Consider the following 19,146-nt stretch of genomic DNA (forward strand, 5'->3'; position numbering starts at 1 on the left):
CCAAAATGCTGGATGGTTGTTGTGCTTTTGGATGCACTAATCGAGGAGGAGACAAGCCTGGGCTGTGTTAGGTGAGGGATTCCCCAGAAGGTAAAAGTAAACATTACCGCAGTCGAGCGGCGGCAGGGACCTGGCGGTTTTTAACTGTAGAAATGCGGCAGTGGATGCTGTAACGTTCTATGGATCAGATATGCCCAACACTTTTTGTTCATATCTTTCTTTTTCTTAAGTTGAAAGCTGATCCACATAAAATGTGACTGCGGCGTCTCTACGGGGAAGTTGCGGTGTTTGTCTGTTGTTTTGCCCTCCAGGGCACCGCTCATGTCACGTGACTGAAAACTATCGCTGCGCTGAATGAAATGTACGGAGCCGGCGTTGTTCTGCCTCTGAGCCGGGAACACTGAAGTAACAGAGCCTGAACATGTCTGAGTGAAAAGCCACAGCCTGCGTGCTGGTGCTTCTGCGTTTATTGCAGGATTTCTGTATGAAAGCGTTTGTGTTTGGGATTATGCTCGCTCATGAGTTCAAGCGAGCACACGCCTGGTTGCAATCTTAAAACCGCACCGCTAGTGGCCGCTGAAAACTCCATAATGCCCCTTTAATCAGACACAATAAAAACATTATTTTTTTTGTTTATTTAAAAAGAAAAAGAGAAAAGGAAAAGACTTCTGTCTCATTTATAAACTGCTCTTCAGTAATTTGTGCCAGTATGCAACACTTCTTATAGAAACAATGATCAGACAATAAAAAGTTAAGGAACGTGTAAATGCTTCTTATTTCTGAGGACGTTGTTTTGTGATGATTTAACAGTGTTGAAAAACTGCACATCGGCAATAAATTTAAATTTATTACATTAATTGTAGAAAATCAAATGGCTGTTCCACTGGTGATGATCAGAGGGGCAGAGTTTTTACCACCCTTGTTTATACAAGGACTAAAGAATGGGTAGAGTTTCTCAGTGAAGCAGCAGCCAGTAAAGGAGTAGATAAGAGCTGCAGCATCAACGTCATAAAAGGAGACCAGACCCTCCTCATAATCCACAAACACCCCCACCTTCTCAGGCTGAAACTTCAGAGAGAGAATGACCGGAGGGTCAGCAAGAGCTTGGTACTTGTTTTCATTCCTCAAACATATCATACAGTAACCTTTCTTAGGACTCGCTGTGATTTTTCCCTTCCTGTTGATCGACTCTCTGGCCACTCCTAAATCCCATTCAGTCTTCCCTTTAACCTGAACCTCGTAGTAAAATCTTCCTGAAGAGAAACTCTGCTTTGATAATATACAGGGACAATAATCAAATCTCTCTGGATTGTCCGGGAGATTCTTCTTTACATCACCACAGTTTACTTGTTTTCCATCATCAGACAGGATGAGAGCAGGATGTGCTGTATCAGGATCGAGTGTCACATCCACTGCATACTGCTGGACCCTCTTCAGCTCGGCCTCAGCGAGCAGCTTCTTCATCTGTTTACTGAGCGTCTCCTCCAGCTGATTCACAGCTCTCCTCACAGTCCCCTCATATGAAGGTGGACGGACGCTGACTTCTGTCCAGTCCTTGGTGGGTGGAGCAGCGTTCAGGGACGGGAGTCTTTGGAGGAGGTGGAGGAGGTCTTCAGAGCGTGAGAGCTGCTCCACCTCAGAGCTTCTCTTCTTCAGCTCAGAGATTTCCTGTTCCAGCTCTTTGATGAAGCCTTCAGCCTGTTTCTCTGTCTCTCTCTGCTTCTCTTTGATCGTGTCGATGAGCTCGGCCTGGCTTCTCTCAACAGACTCCTTCAGAGCGCTGAAGACCTGAACACCACCTGCTATCTCTCTGTCTGCATCTTCCTTACTGAGCTCCACTGAGCGTTTGATCTCCTGAATCTTCAGTCGTCTCTTCTGGATCATCTGCTGAGTTTCAGCCTCTGTCTTCCCCAGCTCGGCCTTCTTTCCTTCATATTCTTCTTTCAGAGGAACAACATCATGTGTCTTGTGGTCTAAAACAGTGCAGAGCATGCAGACACACATCTGGTCGGTCTTACAGAACAGCTCCAGCAGTTTATCGTGCTTCGTACACATCCTGCCTTCCAGGTTCTCCACAGGGTCGATCAGCTGATGTCTTTTCAGGCCTGCCATTGTCAGATGAGGCTCCAGGTGAGTCTCACAGTAGGAGACCAGACACACCAGGCAGGACTTCAGGGCCTTCACTTTGGTTCCAGTGCAGACGTCACAGGGAACTTCTCCTGGTTTGGCAGCTTGTTGCTCTGAGCTGCTGCTGCTGGCTTTCTGTTGAGCTGACTGTCTGAACTGAGCAGCCATCTCAGAGATGAAAGTGTTGACCTGCAGCTCAGGTTTTGAGTAGAAAACCTTTTTACAGTTGGGACACTGATACGGGACATTAATATTCCAGTGTTCAGTGATGCAGGTTTTACAGAAGTTGTGTCCACATGGTGTGCTGACTGGATCAGTGAACACATCCAGACAGATGGAGCACAGAAACTGATGTTCAGTCAGCAGACAGCTGGCAGCAGACATATCCACACTCTGAGGACAACAAGTGAGATAAGCTATAATTACATATCTTCTGTTTTTGGCAGGTATTATAATTTCCAAAGATAAAAAGGTTAGAGAAACATCCAACATAGAAAATATCATTCAGAACAATAGAGCTATTCTTAACAGTTGGCTTCAAAGAGACTTATCTGTTTTTGGACGCATTTTACTTACTAAAATGCAAAGCTTGTCAAGACTAACCTTTCCAGCCTACTCATTGGATATACCCGACAAATTAATTAAGAAGGTTCTCCACTACTGGAAACTCATATACAAACGTAACTTTACTCCTCACAACGTCCCAATATGGAATAACAGAAGTATATTAATTAAGAGGAAATCTTTTTTTCTACGGTGAATGGATGGAAAAAGGTGTCTGGTCGATTGTTCATTTATTAGATAATTGTGGTAACTTCTTAAGATATGATGTCTTCATTCGGAAATACAGTTTGATGTGCACTGAGAGGCAATTTAAAACAGTAATTCAGGCAATCCCACAAGCTCTGATCACTTTAGTAAAAGGTATGTTAACATACTCTGAGCCCACGTTACTCATAGATACATGTAATTTCTTAGATAAAAATAAATGTAATCATACATTTTTTAGAAATGTCCTCACTTCGATCTGCTTCCCCTCACCACTCAAGAGAAAACATATCTTCCAGAAATTTACCAGCAATTGTATAGTGAAGATAAGAACCAGTTACCTTTCTTTTCCTGTTTCAACAGAGGTAAAAGTTCACTTCAAAGTGATGAATGAGATTTATCCATGTAACAACTTCCTGCATCAAAGATTTAATGTGGATGTGAATGTTTGTACAGACCTTCTGGACAATACACAAAATATCCCAATTTTAACATATGAATATGTTAAATTTGGACTTCAAATGGAGAACCAAAGAACTGAATTTGGAATGAATAATCTGATTTTAATGGCAAAATACTTCATACACAAATGTAAATTTCTTAAAACATCCCCCGTCTTTAATGCCTTTCTAAATGATATAATTCTGTATAAAGAATCCCTGAAATGTTGCAAAACAAAAAAACCCCCTACTTTTTCATGAATACTTATGGAAACTCATCTCCTAGTGTCTACTGCTGAGTCCCTTGTTTTCTTTTCCCTTTATTTATCCTTGTTTGTCCCTTTTATTTATTTATTATTATTATTATTTTATTTTTTCTTTCCTTTTCTTTTCTTGGAAAATTATCAATATGGTACTCCGTGATATGAATGCAATGTGCCTTGTTGTATGTTTGATATGAATCTTTAAAAATAAAATAATTGGAATATATATATATATATATATATATATATATATATATATATATCCAGCTGCAGCCCGCAGACCGCAGAAAAACGTGACGGAATTTGAACTTCCAAATATGGTTTGTCCCAGAAGACACCGCGCACAAAACGTGATGTTCAACTTCCGTCACGTTTGTCTGGTTTTTATATACAGTCTATGGTTTGTCTGAAGCTGCAGCTGGACCCTTCTCCCAGCCCTACTGAACATTAAAGTTACATCCTGTTGCCTCCTCCTGTTTGTGTTGAGAAAATGTTGCCAGGTGTAAAACACTAACATAACATCAGGAGCTTCTAAACTTCCAGGACTGTAGGTTACCAATCGCCTGCATTTCAGTTATTAATACTGTAACACTGCATGAGAGATGTTCTTAATTTAATTTTCACTAAAACTTGAGAGTTGATGACACAGTTCAGTTTATTCCCCTTCTCAGTAACAATTTCCCCTGGGGGATAAATAAAGCTAATATTCATCTTATATGAACGAATAATAGACGTATAATTGTTAATGTAATTAGATATTGAAAATCAACTTAAGTAAGAACTAGTGTTGTTGAATTAATTAATGCATAATATATGTGATAATCGTGAAACCGTGATTATTTCTCTAACTATGATCATACCAACAAAATCTGTAATCGTCCTACTCATCACAGAGACAAATTTAACAGATTATCTGATCCCCAATTTGGAACACAAGTGTATAAAATAATAAAGTATTTTGTTTGTGCTCTTCTAAACTCTTCTACATTAAGTCCAGATTCTTAGAAATATCATTGTATTTTAAATGATCAGAGTAGCCTTGATTATGTCATGAAGCAGTTAAAAAGAAAAACCTTTTCTGTAAACTGATCACTAGCTGAAATAATTCATGGAATTATGGCCCAGCATATTTTTGGTTAAGCTTACACTAAAATTGCTATACCTGCATGGACAAATCTTTAGGCTTTTTGTAAGCTTGATGATTTGTACAGTTACACTCACACAAACTAATCATGTATTCCTTTTTTAGGATGAGTTGGGGCAATCCAGGAGGGAGCAGTGGCTCTGGTGGCAGCAGTCAATGAAGAGGAGGTGCCTGCAGGAGTTCCCTTTGAAACTCACCAGTGTCAATCGTGCTTGAGGCTCAGGTTGTACTGTCTCACATATCTTGGACAGATTCATTGGTGATTTATTTATTTTTGGACTGATAAATGCTCTCCATTTGAGCTATCCTGAGAAACTAAGTGGCTTCTTTGAGTTTGTCCAGGCTGTACTTTTAAACCTTAAGCAGCTCAAACCTAAGTTACATGGCTTGAGAAAAGAGCTAGAGTAAAGGTGTCCACAGGTTCTGTTGTTGAAGATAAGCAGTGTTCTGAAAATTATATTTTGGCTTGCATGCCAAAAACTGCTTTCTCTTTAGATTGTTGTGTGTTGAAACTGGTACTTGTCTACATAATTACAAATGGGTCGGTTTACTTCACCTGGAGGGAGAAACACAAGCACAAATTAATAGTGTTGTAAATCTTTCAGTTTACAGGTATTTTTGTGCCAGTAGAAAAAGTACGATCAGTTATTGAAAATATTGGACCTCAGCTGGTATGACATACACATTTTTACACTACAAAAGGTTTTATGAGTCTAGCTGTGTATACTTCTATCAAAATCTGACTATTAAAACTCACTTTACAATTCTATATTTAGTAATAATAAAGACGCTCTAAAGAGTTTCTCTAAATTTCCTTCAAATGTTGTGAGGTAAATTTTCTTTCTTTCTAAATGTTGCCTCACAAATGACACATTATTTGGTACAAAACCTTTCCCAGAACAGTTTATTACAGTTGTTTGAAATGATCAGATGGTGTACTGTCATCATTGAGATAAATATTCTATGTTTTATTTCTTTAACTTGAATTGTAACTTTTTTTTATTTTTCATATTTATCAGATAAACTAAAACTAAGCAAATTCAAAAATACTAGTATACAGTAGCACACTGTATGTGACACGATAAACGACAGTTCAAATACTGTATTACCACAATTAATTTATTTATATTATTTTAATTTAACAGTTTTTTCAACATACACTTTCTGTTGAAAGCTGTGGACATTGAAATGTTTTAACATTGATACGTAATTCAGTCATGAATGTTTAGCATTCAACTAAATAAATAGTTAAAGTTTAGTGTCAGACGTGTGTGTTTATATTGTGTTAATGCAACTTAAAAGGTTTAAGGCAATCGGTTTCCTCAAATTAATTGTGTAGCCGCAACAGATTTTAAAGTTGTCAGAACTAAAACATAATAATTTGCTTTAGTGGAAATAAACTGAGTAAATAAAACGTAAGGGGTAACATTTGTGTAAAGAAGATGGATTTAATTTAGTCTTACTTAAATCATATAAATTCTAATAACACATTTTTAACAAGTTTGGAGAAATGCATCATTTGAGTGCAGAATACTTCATAGATTTAAGTTGAATTAACTGAATAGAACTGGTACTATACACTTTATTTACCCAACTTACCATAACAATAAGTACGTGAGTTACTTGGACACAATTCAAAAGATTATTTAAATTGTTTGAGTTAATAAACTTAACTGGTTTAGGGCAGTCGGTTTCCTCAAATAGTTTGAGTTGAACTAACTCATCAGGTTTTAAAGTTGGAAGAGTTAATCAGTATGATTTAGTGACGTCAGGCGTTCATGTTACATGTTAAACGTGATAAATATGGTGTTTGTGCAGGTCTGTATACTATATGAATAATGGATAACCAAATTCCCCCAGGCGTAATTCTGGCTCGCATTAATTAGTTGTCATAGTAACCAGCCATAATTAAACATTTGGGGAAACATATGTGACTGGTCTGCAGTGTAGAGTGTTAGCTAGTGTTGTTTCACTGTTAAAGTTGATCTGAAAACTTTTCATGTAGTTCAGCTGAAGGCTGGAGCAGATATGACGTGAGGCAACGAGCACGCCAGAGTCCGCTAACTGAGCTTCCTGTCAATTTCCTGCTTTGAGCAAATTTTCCAAAGGTCAGACTGAGTTTGTTTGTTTGGTGGATTTTCTGACACTGAACAAGTCGAGGTGGATCACTCTGCCTTTTGTTCCCTGTGGTTTTACATCATGTTTTAGGGCAACCTCTGTCACATCGCATAGTAAATTTAATTTAAAGACCTTTAGACCAGAGAGTCAGTTGGACAAAGAGGAGGCGCAGAGAGAGAAGATGATGATACAGAGAGCGGAGAATCAGACACATTAAATGTGCAGAAGAAAAGAAGGAAGCTGCTCTGGACTGCAGGAAACTGTAACAGCGTCTCTCTACAACCCCCACAGCCACCGATGGAGCTCAGTTAAAAAAGGCTACCGCCCTGAGAGGAACTTACTGTCTGAGTTGAGCTCAGATTTTAATTAATACCAGAAACAGGTTGGAAAAAAGCGGTAAATTAGCTTAAGTTTTTCATATGTTTAATCTGGTAAAACAGAGCAGTCAGATTTTGAATGAAATTAAACTTTGACCAAATACTGAGTCAGAGCATTTTGGCTTTGTAGGGCCGTGTACTCACCAGGGTTTGGCAGAGATTCTGCTATTCTGTTGAGAAAAACCTGATGGATTCAGTTGAAAGTTTCTTCAGAGAGAAACAGAGAGACTTGTCTCGACTGCAGCTCTGCTGTTGCTCAGACACACTTTCACTTTCATTTGAGGAAATGTGACGTTGCAGCTCTCCTCTTTCACTGTTGCTCCTCCTCTCAGTGTAAAAGTAAGGTATAACTTTTGGGAACTTTTGTCAGTCAAACTGCTTATATTCCTTGGATTCAGGTTTTTAAAAAGTAATTTTGCTATCAGCACCAAAACTCAGGTATAATATTGGAACTACTATAAAAATGTTGACAACAATGTTCCTCAGCAGTGAGTGGTCTGTTTTCCTTAATGGCAGTGAACATAACCCCACAGTGAAGTGCAACAGGATGAAATCCCAGTAGGTGCAGCGGCGGCCGGAGTCGTGCCACTCCTACCACCCAAAGGTCAGTGCTGAGTTCTCCAACTGTCAGCAGACATTTAGACAACAATATGATAAACACATGATGAAGTGAACTGTTGATGATTTTGGACTCTGAAGCAGCGGACGACTGTTAAACGGCTTCAGAGTGAAAAGTTAAAACAACAGTGACAGCAGCCAGTTGCAGCAGCTGATCACACTCATCCTCCTGCAGGTTTATGCGTCACTAAATGAAAACACTTTCCTCCAACCAGCTGCTCCTTTGTAGAAATGTGTTCACTAAATATTTACAGGCAGTAACCAGTGATGGAAGAAGGATTCAACTCATATACTGAAGTAAAAGTAGCAGTACCACAGTATAAAAATACTCCATTACAGGTAAAACTCCTGCGTCCAAGTAAAAGTACACAAAATGTACTTAAAGTATCAAAAGTAAAAGTACTGATGCAGAGTGGCTACTGTCAGTGTTTTATTATTATAGTATTGATCATTATTATTGATATATTAATATGTAAGCGGTACTTTAATGTTGTCATTGGTCGAGGTGGAGCTAGTTTTAACTACTTCATTCACAGAAAGAAGAATCACCAGCGTCTGTTGATAAAAGAGACGCTTTAATAAAACACAGACTGCAGTTTGTTCATGACGACAGGTGTGTTTGTATTAAAGTGTCAAATGTGCCGCTGAGGACACGACGACCTCAGGTGACCTTTACACGTCTGTCAGCTCTTTTAGTTGAGTGGAGGGAAAAAGAGAAAGTTATACCTCCACTGGTAATTATTTTCTCTAAAAGGTCAAATTAAACTTCTTTTTCTAGTCAGATTATTTAGTGGAGCATATTGTCGTCACGGTCGACAGTCTCAGATCCAACTTTCAGTAAACCAACAAAAATATGGTCCTGGAGTACACCTGTACATCACTGCAGCAAGGTGAGAAGTTAAACCACTGAAGGTCAAAAACAAGACGTTCAGGTTAACTTACTCTAAACTTCTTCTTCTTTGTTGAACATGTGTTGTACTTTCCAGCTGAGTTGTAGAGATCCAGGAAACGTGACTCCAGTAAAACAGCATCCAACAAATTGTGACGAGCGAGCCTCCTACAGCTTCATACAGTTTTACTTCAGCACATGACTGACAGCTGGCAAACAGAAGGTTAAAGGTAAATACATTTATATAACCTCCATGTTTCTGTCATCACGTGAGGTCACAGGAGGGCGGAGCTTCAGCAGGAAATACAGTTCATGTACAGGAGCGTTCAACTGATAACTGATGTGTTTGAGGCCAACATTAAACCTGATAAACCTCTGAAGCAGCGTTCAAAGACTCACGTGACACTAAAGTCTGCAGCTCTTTCAGATTCAGCAGCTGTTTAACATCAAGTCTCTTCATTGGTCAGTCGGACCGTCCTGCTGTTAACAGACTGCAGGAACACAGATTCACAGCAGCTGCATGTTCACACTCTGCACACAGTCAGTGACGTCGCAACCTGCTGGACAACTGCGATGACACTAACGTCACATTAAAAAGACAAAGTTTCCTAAGCAGTGTTAATTGTTAAAACAAGTTAATAATACTGTGCAAACTTGTGATTTTATTATCAAGTGAATTTAAGAATTGCATGATAAGTACAGATCTATATCCAATGATAACTAAACCAACATGGGTGACCACACATAGTACAACTATTATTGACAATATATTTACAAATATACGTGGTAAACTAATTAGTGGTATATTTATGACAGATGTGAGTGATCATCTCCCTGTATTTATAATCTGAGAAAAAATCTTACGACACTGTACAAGATGAATTTACAACCTTCATTCGAGAATAATCTAGTAAGGCTTTAGAGGCCTTCAGAGAAGATTTGAAGAAACAGTTGGGATAGAGTGTACACAGATAATGTAAATACTGCATATGAGGTTTTCATGACAATATTAAATAATCTATATGATAAAAATTGTAAAATAACCAAAGCAAATGTTCTTACCAAGAAAAATACTGTTAAGAATCTATGATGACAAATGGACTGAAAAATGCCAGTAAGAAAAAAAACTATTTGTACCGATTGTTTTTAAGAGCAAGAACCAAAGATGCTGAAATTAGGTATAAAAAATATAAAAACAAATTAGTTTGAATCATAAGAAGGCAAAAGAAGGATTACTATACTAAATTGTTAGATAAAAATAAGAATAATACAAACGTATTATAAATTCTGTTATGTTAAGGTAAAAACAAAATTTCCAAATCAGTTTACAAAGAACAATGTTGATATTTGTAACAAACTTGAAATTGTCAATGAATTCAATAATTACTTTGTAAATATTGGCCCTACTTTGTTACAACAAATACCAATGGTGGCACAATACCAGATAATGTTAGCAGTGTTTTTCTTGAAAGTATACAAGCTAGTGACAATTATCCAGAAGTGTGCCAATAAAAAATCAAATGATTATAATGATATGAATATGGTATTGATAAAGCAAATTATTGATGTGATTATTGAGCCTTTTACCTATATCTGTAATTTGTCATTTACTTCAGGGATATTTCCAGACAATCTGAATTTTCTAATTATAGACCAATATCATTACTTCCACAGTTCTCTAAAATTCTGAAGAAGTTATTTGCTATTAGACTGAATAAATTTCTAAATGATTTTAAGATTTTAAGTAAGTCAGTATGGGTTTCGTCCTAATCATTCAACTGCTTCAGCAATTATGGAACTACCTGAGGAAATTACCAATGCTATAGATAAAATGCACTATTTAATAAGTATCTTTGTGGATCTTCAAAAAGCATTTGATACGCTGGATCACAAGATATTATTGAATAAATTATATAAATATAGTATCAGGTGTGGCATACCAATGGGTTCCCAGCTATTTAAAAAACAAAAACAATTGTCGAAATTGAAAACACAAAGTCTAAAAATTGTAACATAACTTGTGGGGTACCACAAGGATCGGTCCTAGGACCTATACTTTTTCTTCTATATGTAAATTATATTGTGTTTGAGTCTCAGATACTTAGGTCCATTCTGTTTTGCGGAAATTATGAAGTTGTTCAATGCCAATAGATTGTCCCTGGATATCAGCAAAACTAAATTTACGATATTTTTTAGTAAAAAGAAATGTTGAAACGTCGTTGTTAATCAATGGATTGGAAATTGAAAGGGCACATGAGATTAAGTTTCTAGGTGTCATGATTAGTGAACATTTGACATGGAAATCACATATTGATAATATCAAAGGTATCCCAAATAATAGGTTTGCTGTATAAAGTCAAAGATTCTCTAAATAAGAATGCATTGTTTTTGTTGTATAATTCATTGATTGTTCCATATCTGACTTATTGCATTGAAGTGTGGGGAAGTGCCTGCAAAATATACATTAATCCAATTTTACTCTTACAGAAAAGAGCGATTAGAATTACCAGTGGAAGCGGATACAGAGATCCAACTAATCCGCTATTCATACAACTAAAAACTCTGAAATTTAGTGAATTAGTAGAATATAACCTTCTAAAAACCATGTATAAAGCTCATCTGGAAAGCTTACCAAACAATTTGCAAAACAGATTCACCAAGAGGAAAAATATAAATGAACTAAAAGGTACTGAGGTTTTCACAAAACCCAGGTTGTAAAGAAAAAATGTATCACAATTGAAGGAGTCAGTTTGTGCAACAGCCTTGATTGTAAAATTAAAACTTCTAAGTCCATTTATGTGTTTAAGAAGTATGTTAAAAAATCAATGCTGCAGAAATATAATACTGCAAAATAGCAGATCAATTTTATTGATGTAATTTTGTGTTTTGAAGTCTTAGAAAAAGAGACGGCTGCATGAGACAGCTCGAATGAATTGGAACTGTAAATGATTTTGTGTTGATAGGGGGCAGACATAAGTTTTTACTTCTTTCTGCTCCTTTTCATTCATGTTAAATGCTGTCGTTGCATTGTTTTAAATGAATGAAATAAACAATTTAAATACAATTTTTTAATAAATATTACTGATGTTTCTGCAGGTCCTGAAGTCTAAAATGGCTTCAATTAAAGGCCTGAAATTTAGAAAAAATCCCATGAAAATCTTTTCTTGGTGTTAAAATGTACAGAAATATTTTATTTTATTTGTCTTCTTGTGTACTTTTTATCCACTGATTTCTGGCTTACAATCAAGCAAGTCTTACTTTGATTTAAATTCAATTCTTAAATTTTAATCTTCTATTTGATTTGGAACCAGTCAAATGAGCGTGTACTTCTACTTTTTAACCTTTTAATTTTTTTTTTTAAAAACATTGTTTTTTTAATTTTTAAACTTTAAATAACCTACATTCTGCTACGTAGGTGGAGGTTTGCAATCTGCATTTTAACCCTGTAGCTGTCGTTTCAGGGACTAAAGACACAACAACTGAATTCCACATATCAGGACACGTTGTTGTATTTTATCTTTTATGTTAGAAGACTTTTCAGAGAGGAACACTGTGCACTGTAACAGTACCTCTCTTATGTGTTTATAATAGTTTAGGCAGATAAAGATAGTACTTGTTAGTATAAGTTTAATTGGATTTATCCTTCAGGGGAGCGGATGATTAACATAATTAAAACTCTCTGGCTCTCTGGAGGAACACTTCTGACTGAAATATTCTCTCAAAGTGGTGATTAATAAACTTAGATTACTTCATTTGTGTCCTAATGTAAGAGCAGGAATTATCATTTAATTTGCCCTCTTCTTTCTCTTTTTTTAAACAGACAAAACCCAAATGTCTCGGTCCAAAGTTGAAATGAAATCCGAGAGTGCTGGTCATTTATATTATAAAAATCCCGCCTCACACCTCCCTGGCTCTGTGAAACTCTGAAGAGAAAAAAACAAGTCAACACTGAGTCACAGAGTTTTCAGACTCTACATGGCCCGCTGGTTGTCCTGAGCCGGGCTCGTGTCCTCGGCCTCCTCCTCTCTCCTGGTTCCAGTCTCGTGGCCCTGAGGCAGACTCGTGTCCTCCTCGAAGCTCCCCGTCCCCTCCACAACGTTCTCGTACGTCGACTTCTCGTCAAACGGCCCAGCAGCTCCAACATGTCCACCTCCAGGAGACACTTCCCCACCTCAGGAAAAAAATCAGGGATGAATACTTTACTGCTACTTCACCAGCAGAAGGGAGAAAAGGCTATTATATTTTAATGTATAAATCATTTCTCAGTCTTGGTAGAAGAGTATTTTCATCACATGACTCTCTTAAAGAGGTCATATTCTGCCTTTTGCTCTTTCCTTTATTGTGTTTTAAATATTTTGTGCATGCACTAGGTTTGCAAAGTGAAAAAGTCCACCCTGAAGGGAGTAACCATCTCCCACAGAAAACAGCTGGATTGTAGTTCAGCCTTTACTCCTGTAACATATCTGTGTCACTAACATGCATCATAATGCTCACCTAGCAGCTAGTGTGGCACGCCCTCGAAAATGAAACCATGTAAACCTGTTCTGGTACAACCCCTAAATAACACTCTGAACCTGAAAATGAGCAGAATATGATGAAGACAACTGTCGTGGCTAAATACTAAAATAAGATTGTTTAAATGTCCTTGAACAGCTGATATTACTGAAACGTGACTCGATCGGTTTCTCATCTGCAGTGGTTACTTCCAACAATCTTTCATACTAAAAACTCAGTTTAACTGTTTTAATAGTTTTTAGAATAACTGCCTTTATCAGATCAGCAGACCTCCATCCAACTAATCAGGCAAGGCAGGAGGGTTGGACTTGTTCATGAATCAATATCCTCTCCTTCTTCTCTGGAACTTTTCTTCTTTGAATTTCTTTGTGTAACAAGATGGAAAAAGAAAAAAAAAAAACTTAATCAGACACAATAAAACCTTTTTGTATTTATTTAAAAAGAAAAAGAGAAAAACAAAAGACTTGTCTCATTTCTAAACTGCTCTTCAGTAATTTTTGCCAGTGTGCAACACTTCTTATAGAAACAATGATCAGACAATGAAATGTTGCAGTCAATGTTTGATCTAATGTCGTCTAATTTATTCTAATAACTGCCTTTAAGGAATGTATAAATGCTTCTTATTTCTGAGGACATTGTTTTCTGATGATTTAACAGTGTTGAAAGCAGGTAATGCAGTTATTAGAATAAATTATATGACATTAGATCAATCTGAGCTGTAAAATTGATGTGTTGTAGTAGTAAGTAGCAACGTGACACATCAAAGAAAAACAATTACAGACAAATAAATGGAGTAAAAACGCATAGATCAGAATCTGAAAAAGCAGCAGCGTATCAGCAACAACTATACATTTATTACATTTTGGATTATCTCATATTCATAAGTTCTATAAATTTTCCTTTATCTTTTGTTTGTCCCAGACAGATGTTATTAGTGTGTATTTAGTGAATTAACATGTGTAGCTGTGCCCGTAAGTTTGTCCTGTTAACTCAGCGCTAAGTGCCATAAAAGGCAGCTAAGTGTAGTAAAAATTAGGTGAGAGCACCTATTGGCACGTGCTGCAGTAAAAAAGGGTCAGCCAAGCAGGACATGGAGCAACAGTTTTCTGACCGTCGTGTATATCAATAGGACATTTTGAAGTTACCTGTGTGTAAGTATGTTTGATAGAACACAGGATTTAGGACTCTGGAGACGTTTATTTTGTCTTTTTTTGTCAAATAAAACATCGGATATTTTTTCTTCTTACATCTGCTTCCTTGCATCACTGGATTATACAATTTTGCCCTCTTTGGGAAGCAAAGTCAGAAACTTTATGTACTGCAATAGTGACAAAAGAAGTTTAGAAAGTTGGCACTCCAACATTAAATGTAGAAAAGGTGAAAGTAAGCTGGCCCGATTGACTGGACTTCGGATCGTTTTGGTAGAAAGCGGTGTTGTTTCAGGAATGACTCAATTGCGGGCATGAGATGCAGTGAAATGAAACCGAAGAGAGTGAGCATGGACGTGACAGCGAAGCGTGACAGCGTCAAGTGAGGGAAGCTGTAACTGACGCAGATGGTGTGGATGCAGGCCGGACGGAGAGTCTGCTGTAAGAGGAAGGCTGCCGGGGTCTTGAAATGTCTCTTGACGTTGAGTGCCTCTAAGAAGTTGGGTTATGCGGGAATGCGTTTGGAAGCCAGTGCTTCCGCTAAGATGGACTTCAGTGGAGTGTATTTTGTTGCCACTGTGGGTGTGTTGGTGAAATGAGAAGTGGTGACGAGATTGAATGACGGGGAGGTCGTGTTGTGCTTGTTGTGACGGTGGCTAAGTTCTTTGAAGCAAGTCTGAAACCCGAGAGAGGGTTATGCTGTTGGTAGTAGCGTTTCGGGGACCATTTTCCTGCAATTAGTCTTCTTTGTAGAACCCCCAAAAACCTGCAGAATATGTGGCAGCGGCGTACGATTGGGATCTTGGGGTGTCACGGTTGTTTGTGAAAAGTTGAACCGGTCCCGTTGGTGAAGTTTGAGCCAATGCGAGGAGGAATTGGTGATCAAATGCTGATTGCATGGGCTTTCAATCCAGATTAATGTGTGAGTGAATCCTAGAAATCTAGGGTCTTGGGAAGACCTGCTGTTTCTATGCAGACCTTGGAACCCAGAGGTTGGAGAAACCAGAGAGCTTGGAGCAGCGGCAATGGGTTAGAATGAGACCGGGAACCGCTTGGGGGGCATGTTAGGGTTGTATGGTCGAGTGGGCCCTGGTTAGACCACTGAAGCAAGCTGTGGCTTGGGAGCGCTGTGGATTTTTGGTAAACCCCTGCCTCTGACTTGGGGACTGTAAAATCTTTCTATATTTGGTTCACAGGAGTTTGAACATCACCGTGGTACATCGATAAGAATGCAGAAGGGACAAATGGTTCCGTTTAAGCCATTTATTGCCACTATTCACACATGAGCAACAGGAGATGATGAGGTTCGAAGGTTATGGTTTTCTACAAAATGATAAACAAAGAAACACAAGAATTACAATACAGTGAACTAATGTATAACATGACACTTAACTAGGCGCCTAACAAACAAACATTTGTACTCTAACCAAAGAGGGTGAAGGGTAGGCCTACCACTACAGAAATGATAAAGTACTACATAAAGACATTCATTTAGCAATTACGTATAAGAATTTCATCATGGTCTAGGTTATATTGTTTTCTGCCTTTCCTTAAGAACTACAATTAACAAACCATGTGCACTGCGCACTTACACACAATGTGATATCTGCAGTCTCAAGGCAAACAATCACGCTGAGGAATATAGCATCCACTAATATGTATACTAGTCAAGCATTCAATCAGTTCACAAATAACCATTAAGATACAGCAAATATGAAAAAGGCAATAAACTCACGTTATCACGCACAACCATAGATGTGTATCTGAATCACAGAGAAGGAGGGGCCCTCACATGTGGTTTGTATTGCTGCCAGCCAGAACAAAGGAAATGGGTGGACCTTATAAAATAGACCATTCATTAGGAGTAAGTGAGATCAGGTGAGATTGGGTGGGTTCCTTGCCATGGAAATAAGCAGAGCGTTGCTGAATAGTATGGCTCTATTCTACAGGGACTGAATCTAGAATAATGGCCATGTAATCGTTTTAGTGTATGGAGAAGGTGGGCGCAACTTTTTGGAGTGAGTTCCCTCAGCTGGGTGGATGTTCTCCCTTTCGGGTAGATGTGCCCGTCGAGGGATCTATTAGTTGGCAGTTGGTGATGAAAAGGCATGATAGGAAGAACAAGATATCATGTAGTTTACGATGTGTTTGAGTAAACTAGTGAGCTTCAAAATTAGAAATGGAAATAACTTGGTTCTGTTAGGGCTATGGAGGAACGCTGGGTGCCAGTGCCGGAGCTTCTAGCTGTAGTTGCTGGACTGGTAAGATGAGATGCTGGAGATCCTGGCTCCTGGTGCCAGAATCCCAGACTGGAGCGACCTGCAGAGATTGATGGATGTGGGCTGCGAGGGGTTTTGCATCCCGGTGCCTAATGACCCGACTAAGCTAGCCCGAAACTGTTTCCAACCACGAATTGGATGGTTCTATCTAACGAACTGACTGATGCAGTCAGATTGGTGATGACTGGGAGTGAGCGGCATCCCGGTGCCAGAGCCCTTCAATTTGAAACGATCGTTCGTTCAAAACAACTTTAGTTTAAATTGCGGTTTGTTTGGAATGACTTTGCTTTGAAACGGCTGTTCGATCGAAACGACTATCCGACTAACAGTGGCGCTGACGTCACGGCGTGCGTAATGCGTCACCTGGAAAGGAGCTTGTGTTGACGGAACTGAATGCATGGCACGCTGACATGATAGCTTGAAAAGTTTGCTGTATTGTCTGTTCTCTAAATCGGAATTGTTACATTTATAACCGTTTTCTGAAGAGTAGCTATAGTTCGTGTCTTGATTGTTCGTGAAGACTGTGTGACCCGGGACCTCGCTGGCGCGTGGAAACGCTGTGATCATCTGTTTGATGAGAGGCAGGGGATTGTTCGGGTGCAATGTTTCTGATTGTTGAGGAAAGTGGACCGTGGAAGGTGGATGGCGTTAAGGCTGGACTCACCCGCTCCCTGGCCGACTTTAGGATTGTAGAAAGCGGGGTCTCAAGCGTGGAGACGGAGGAGAGAATTCGGCTTCTGGTGCTGGGTCTGCTGACGTGAACATGGAAGATGTCTCGAGTCCGTCCGAATAATTCAGCGTCCGATGGGGATAGCGATGTGACGACACTTCTCGAAGAGGTAAGTGGATGGAAGTAGCTGGTAATAATTTGCGTTATTGGATTTTAGCGTAGCGTGCTCGACGCGATGTTGCTTGGTCTCGGTTCGTCTGCGGAATGCGAGGGCCATGCAGGATACGAGTGCGAAGGGGAGGACTTAGGGCGTGTGGGTATTTATGGAAATGCTGGCGATGACGTGCTTGACGTGTGGTCCCGCTCCTGAAACTCTGCTAATTAGCACCACATTATACAGCAGCCTAACGTGCCTATCCATGAGTAAAATATTAATATCAGATTTGCAGTAAATATATTGAAGTAATAAGCTTGATACACTATACGAATAAACACACTCACACACTATTAAAATTCAACCAATTTAATAATAATCTGGATCAAGCCACCAAGTTCTTAAAGAACTCCAGCACAGAGAGAGGAACAAAGAAATATTAACACATTATATAAACGCAGCAGTTTGGCAGGTCTGGACGCAAAATGGGCCACATCAGGTCCGGATTCTGCAGACAGAGAGAAACACACATGAGCACATCGCTCTCACACACGGCAGGTTGTTCACCAGTCACGAGCTGTGAAACAACAGCTCGGCTCTGTTGGTAAATAAAAAGGAAAAGTTACATTGCGTTCTCTGGTGGACCTGGATCAGCTGTTGGCTGTAAACACACCACAGGGCTAACGCTAACGTTTCTACGTGGCTGTGTTTTAATGTTTTAATGACCGGGTCTGTTTGTTTTGGAGAGGAGATGACCTTGGAGGTAATTCGGCTCCCGGTAGAACCCTGTCAGACCTCTGAAGTGGACCCAGAACAACTCTCATCAGCTGTTGGCTGTAAACACTAGCAAAGTTACAGTAGGGCTGTGTTAAAACTATAGCACAACATCACTCCGCAGTAATAACGTTATGCTGTATTGAATGTCACATAATTAACAAAATAGCAATATAATCTCAGTCCCGGCTGTTCTCATCTGTGACACCACGATGGTGGAACGAGCTACCACACGCCATCAGAGCAGGGGCGTCACTCTCTGACTTCAAGCTCTTGAAAACTGTATTGTCAGTTGTAGATCTGTATTTGAAGCTCTGTTGATGCTTGTATGTTGTTCCTCAAATGTAAGTCGCTTTGGATAAAAGTGTCTGCCAAATGAGTAACTGTTGCTGCAGTAGCCCATAGAAGTTTACATAGGCTACAGCTACATAGGGTTTGTATTAGCCTGTCAAGCCCAATAATTTATATTGTGATCTGTCAACACTATAATAAAGTGTGTGAAATAAGAAATGTCTTGCTTACAGACTCATTGAGTACCATTAGTAAAAGTTTTTCATCAACGCTTTGTGATAACATGATATCTTTGTAAAACCACTGGTCCCGTAATAGTAAATTTAAAAAACACCAAAACCTCAAAAATAAAGCACTTTATTCATGGCCAGTGAAATAGAAAATATATATATTTTTATTATAATGCACAAAGTAGCAAAGCCATAACATTTAGAGAAACTGTCCAGATCATGTCCCATCCGGGTCACAGTGGTCTTCATGACGCATCTTCCTGGGGATGCTTAGATTTTCCTGATGCTGCTGGCCGCTGTGGTGTCTTCAGGCCTTTGCTTTGCTTTTGCTTGACTGAAGC

General features: G+C 38.9%; 1 protein-coding gene and 1 long non-coding RNA gene across 4 annotated transcripts; both read right to left on the reverse strand.

The window, feature by feature from the left end:
- Nucleotides 1-661: 661 nt before the first annotated feature.
- LOC119894210 (E3 ubiquitin-protein ligase TRIM21-like) lies at nucleotides 662-7,505 on the reverse strand. 3 transcript variants are annotated; one of them, XM_038706813.1, is made up of 3 exons: nucleotides 7,382-7,494; nucleotides 4,820-5,298; nucleotides 662-2,520 (listed from the first exon to the last, which is right to left on the reverse strand). In XM_038706813.1, exon 3 carries the CDS (start codon nucleotides 2,509-2,511, stop codon nucleotides 868-870), a length of 1,644 nt encoding a protein of 547 aa, XP_038562741.1. In that variant the 5' UTR covers nucleotides 2,512-2,520; nucleotides 4,820-5,298; nucleotides 7,382-7,494; the 3' UTR covers nucleotides 662-867. The 3 variants fall into 3 exon arrangements, with proteins under 3 accessions (XP_038562741.1, XP_038562740.1, XP_038562742.1); XM_038706812.1 differs by lacking the exon at nucleotides 4,820-5,298 and having other exon boundaries at nucleotides 7,382-7,505; XM_038706814.1 differs by lacking the exon at nucleotides 7,382-7,494 and having other exon boundaries at nucleotides 4,820-7,304.
- Nucleotides 7,506-15,655: 8,150 nt separating this feature from the next.
- LOC119894088 lies at nucleotides 15,656-16,211 on the reverse strand. The gene is made up of 2 exons (XR_005442877.1): nucleotides 16,143-16,211; nucleotides 15,656-15,730 (listed from the first exon to the last, which is right to left on the reverse strand). It is a non-coding gene; the product is annotated as an uncharacterized LOC119894088 (long non-coding RNA).
- Nucleotides 16,212-19,146: the final 2,935 nt, after the last annotated feature.

The sequence above is a fragment of the Micropterus salmoides genome, unplaced genomic scaffold, assembly GCF_014851395.1.
Source record: "Micropterus salmoides isolate LMB-PRFRI ecotype aquatic unplaced genomic scaffold, ASM1485139v1 Ms_hic_scaffold_8, whole genome shotgun sequence".
Taxonomy (NCBI): domain Eukaryota; kingdom Metazoa; phylum Chordata; class Actinopteri; order Centrarchiformes; family Centrarchidae; genus Micropterus; species Micropterus salmoides.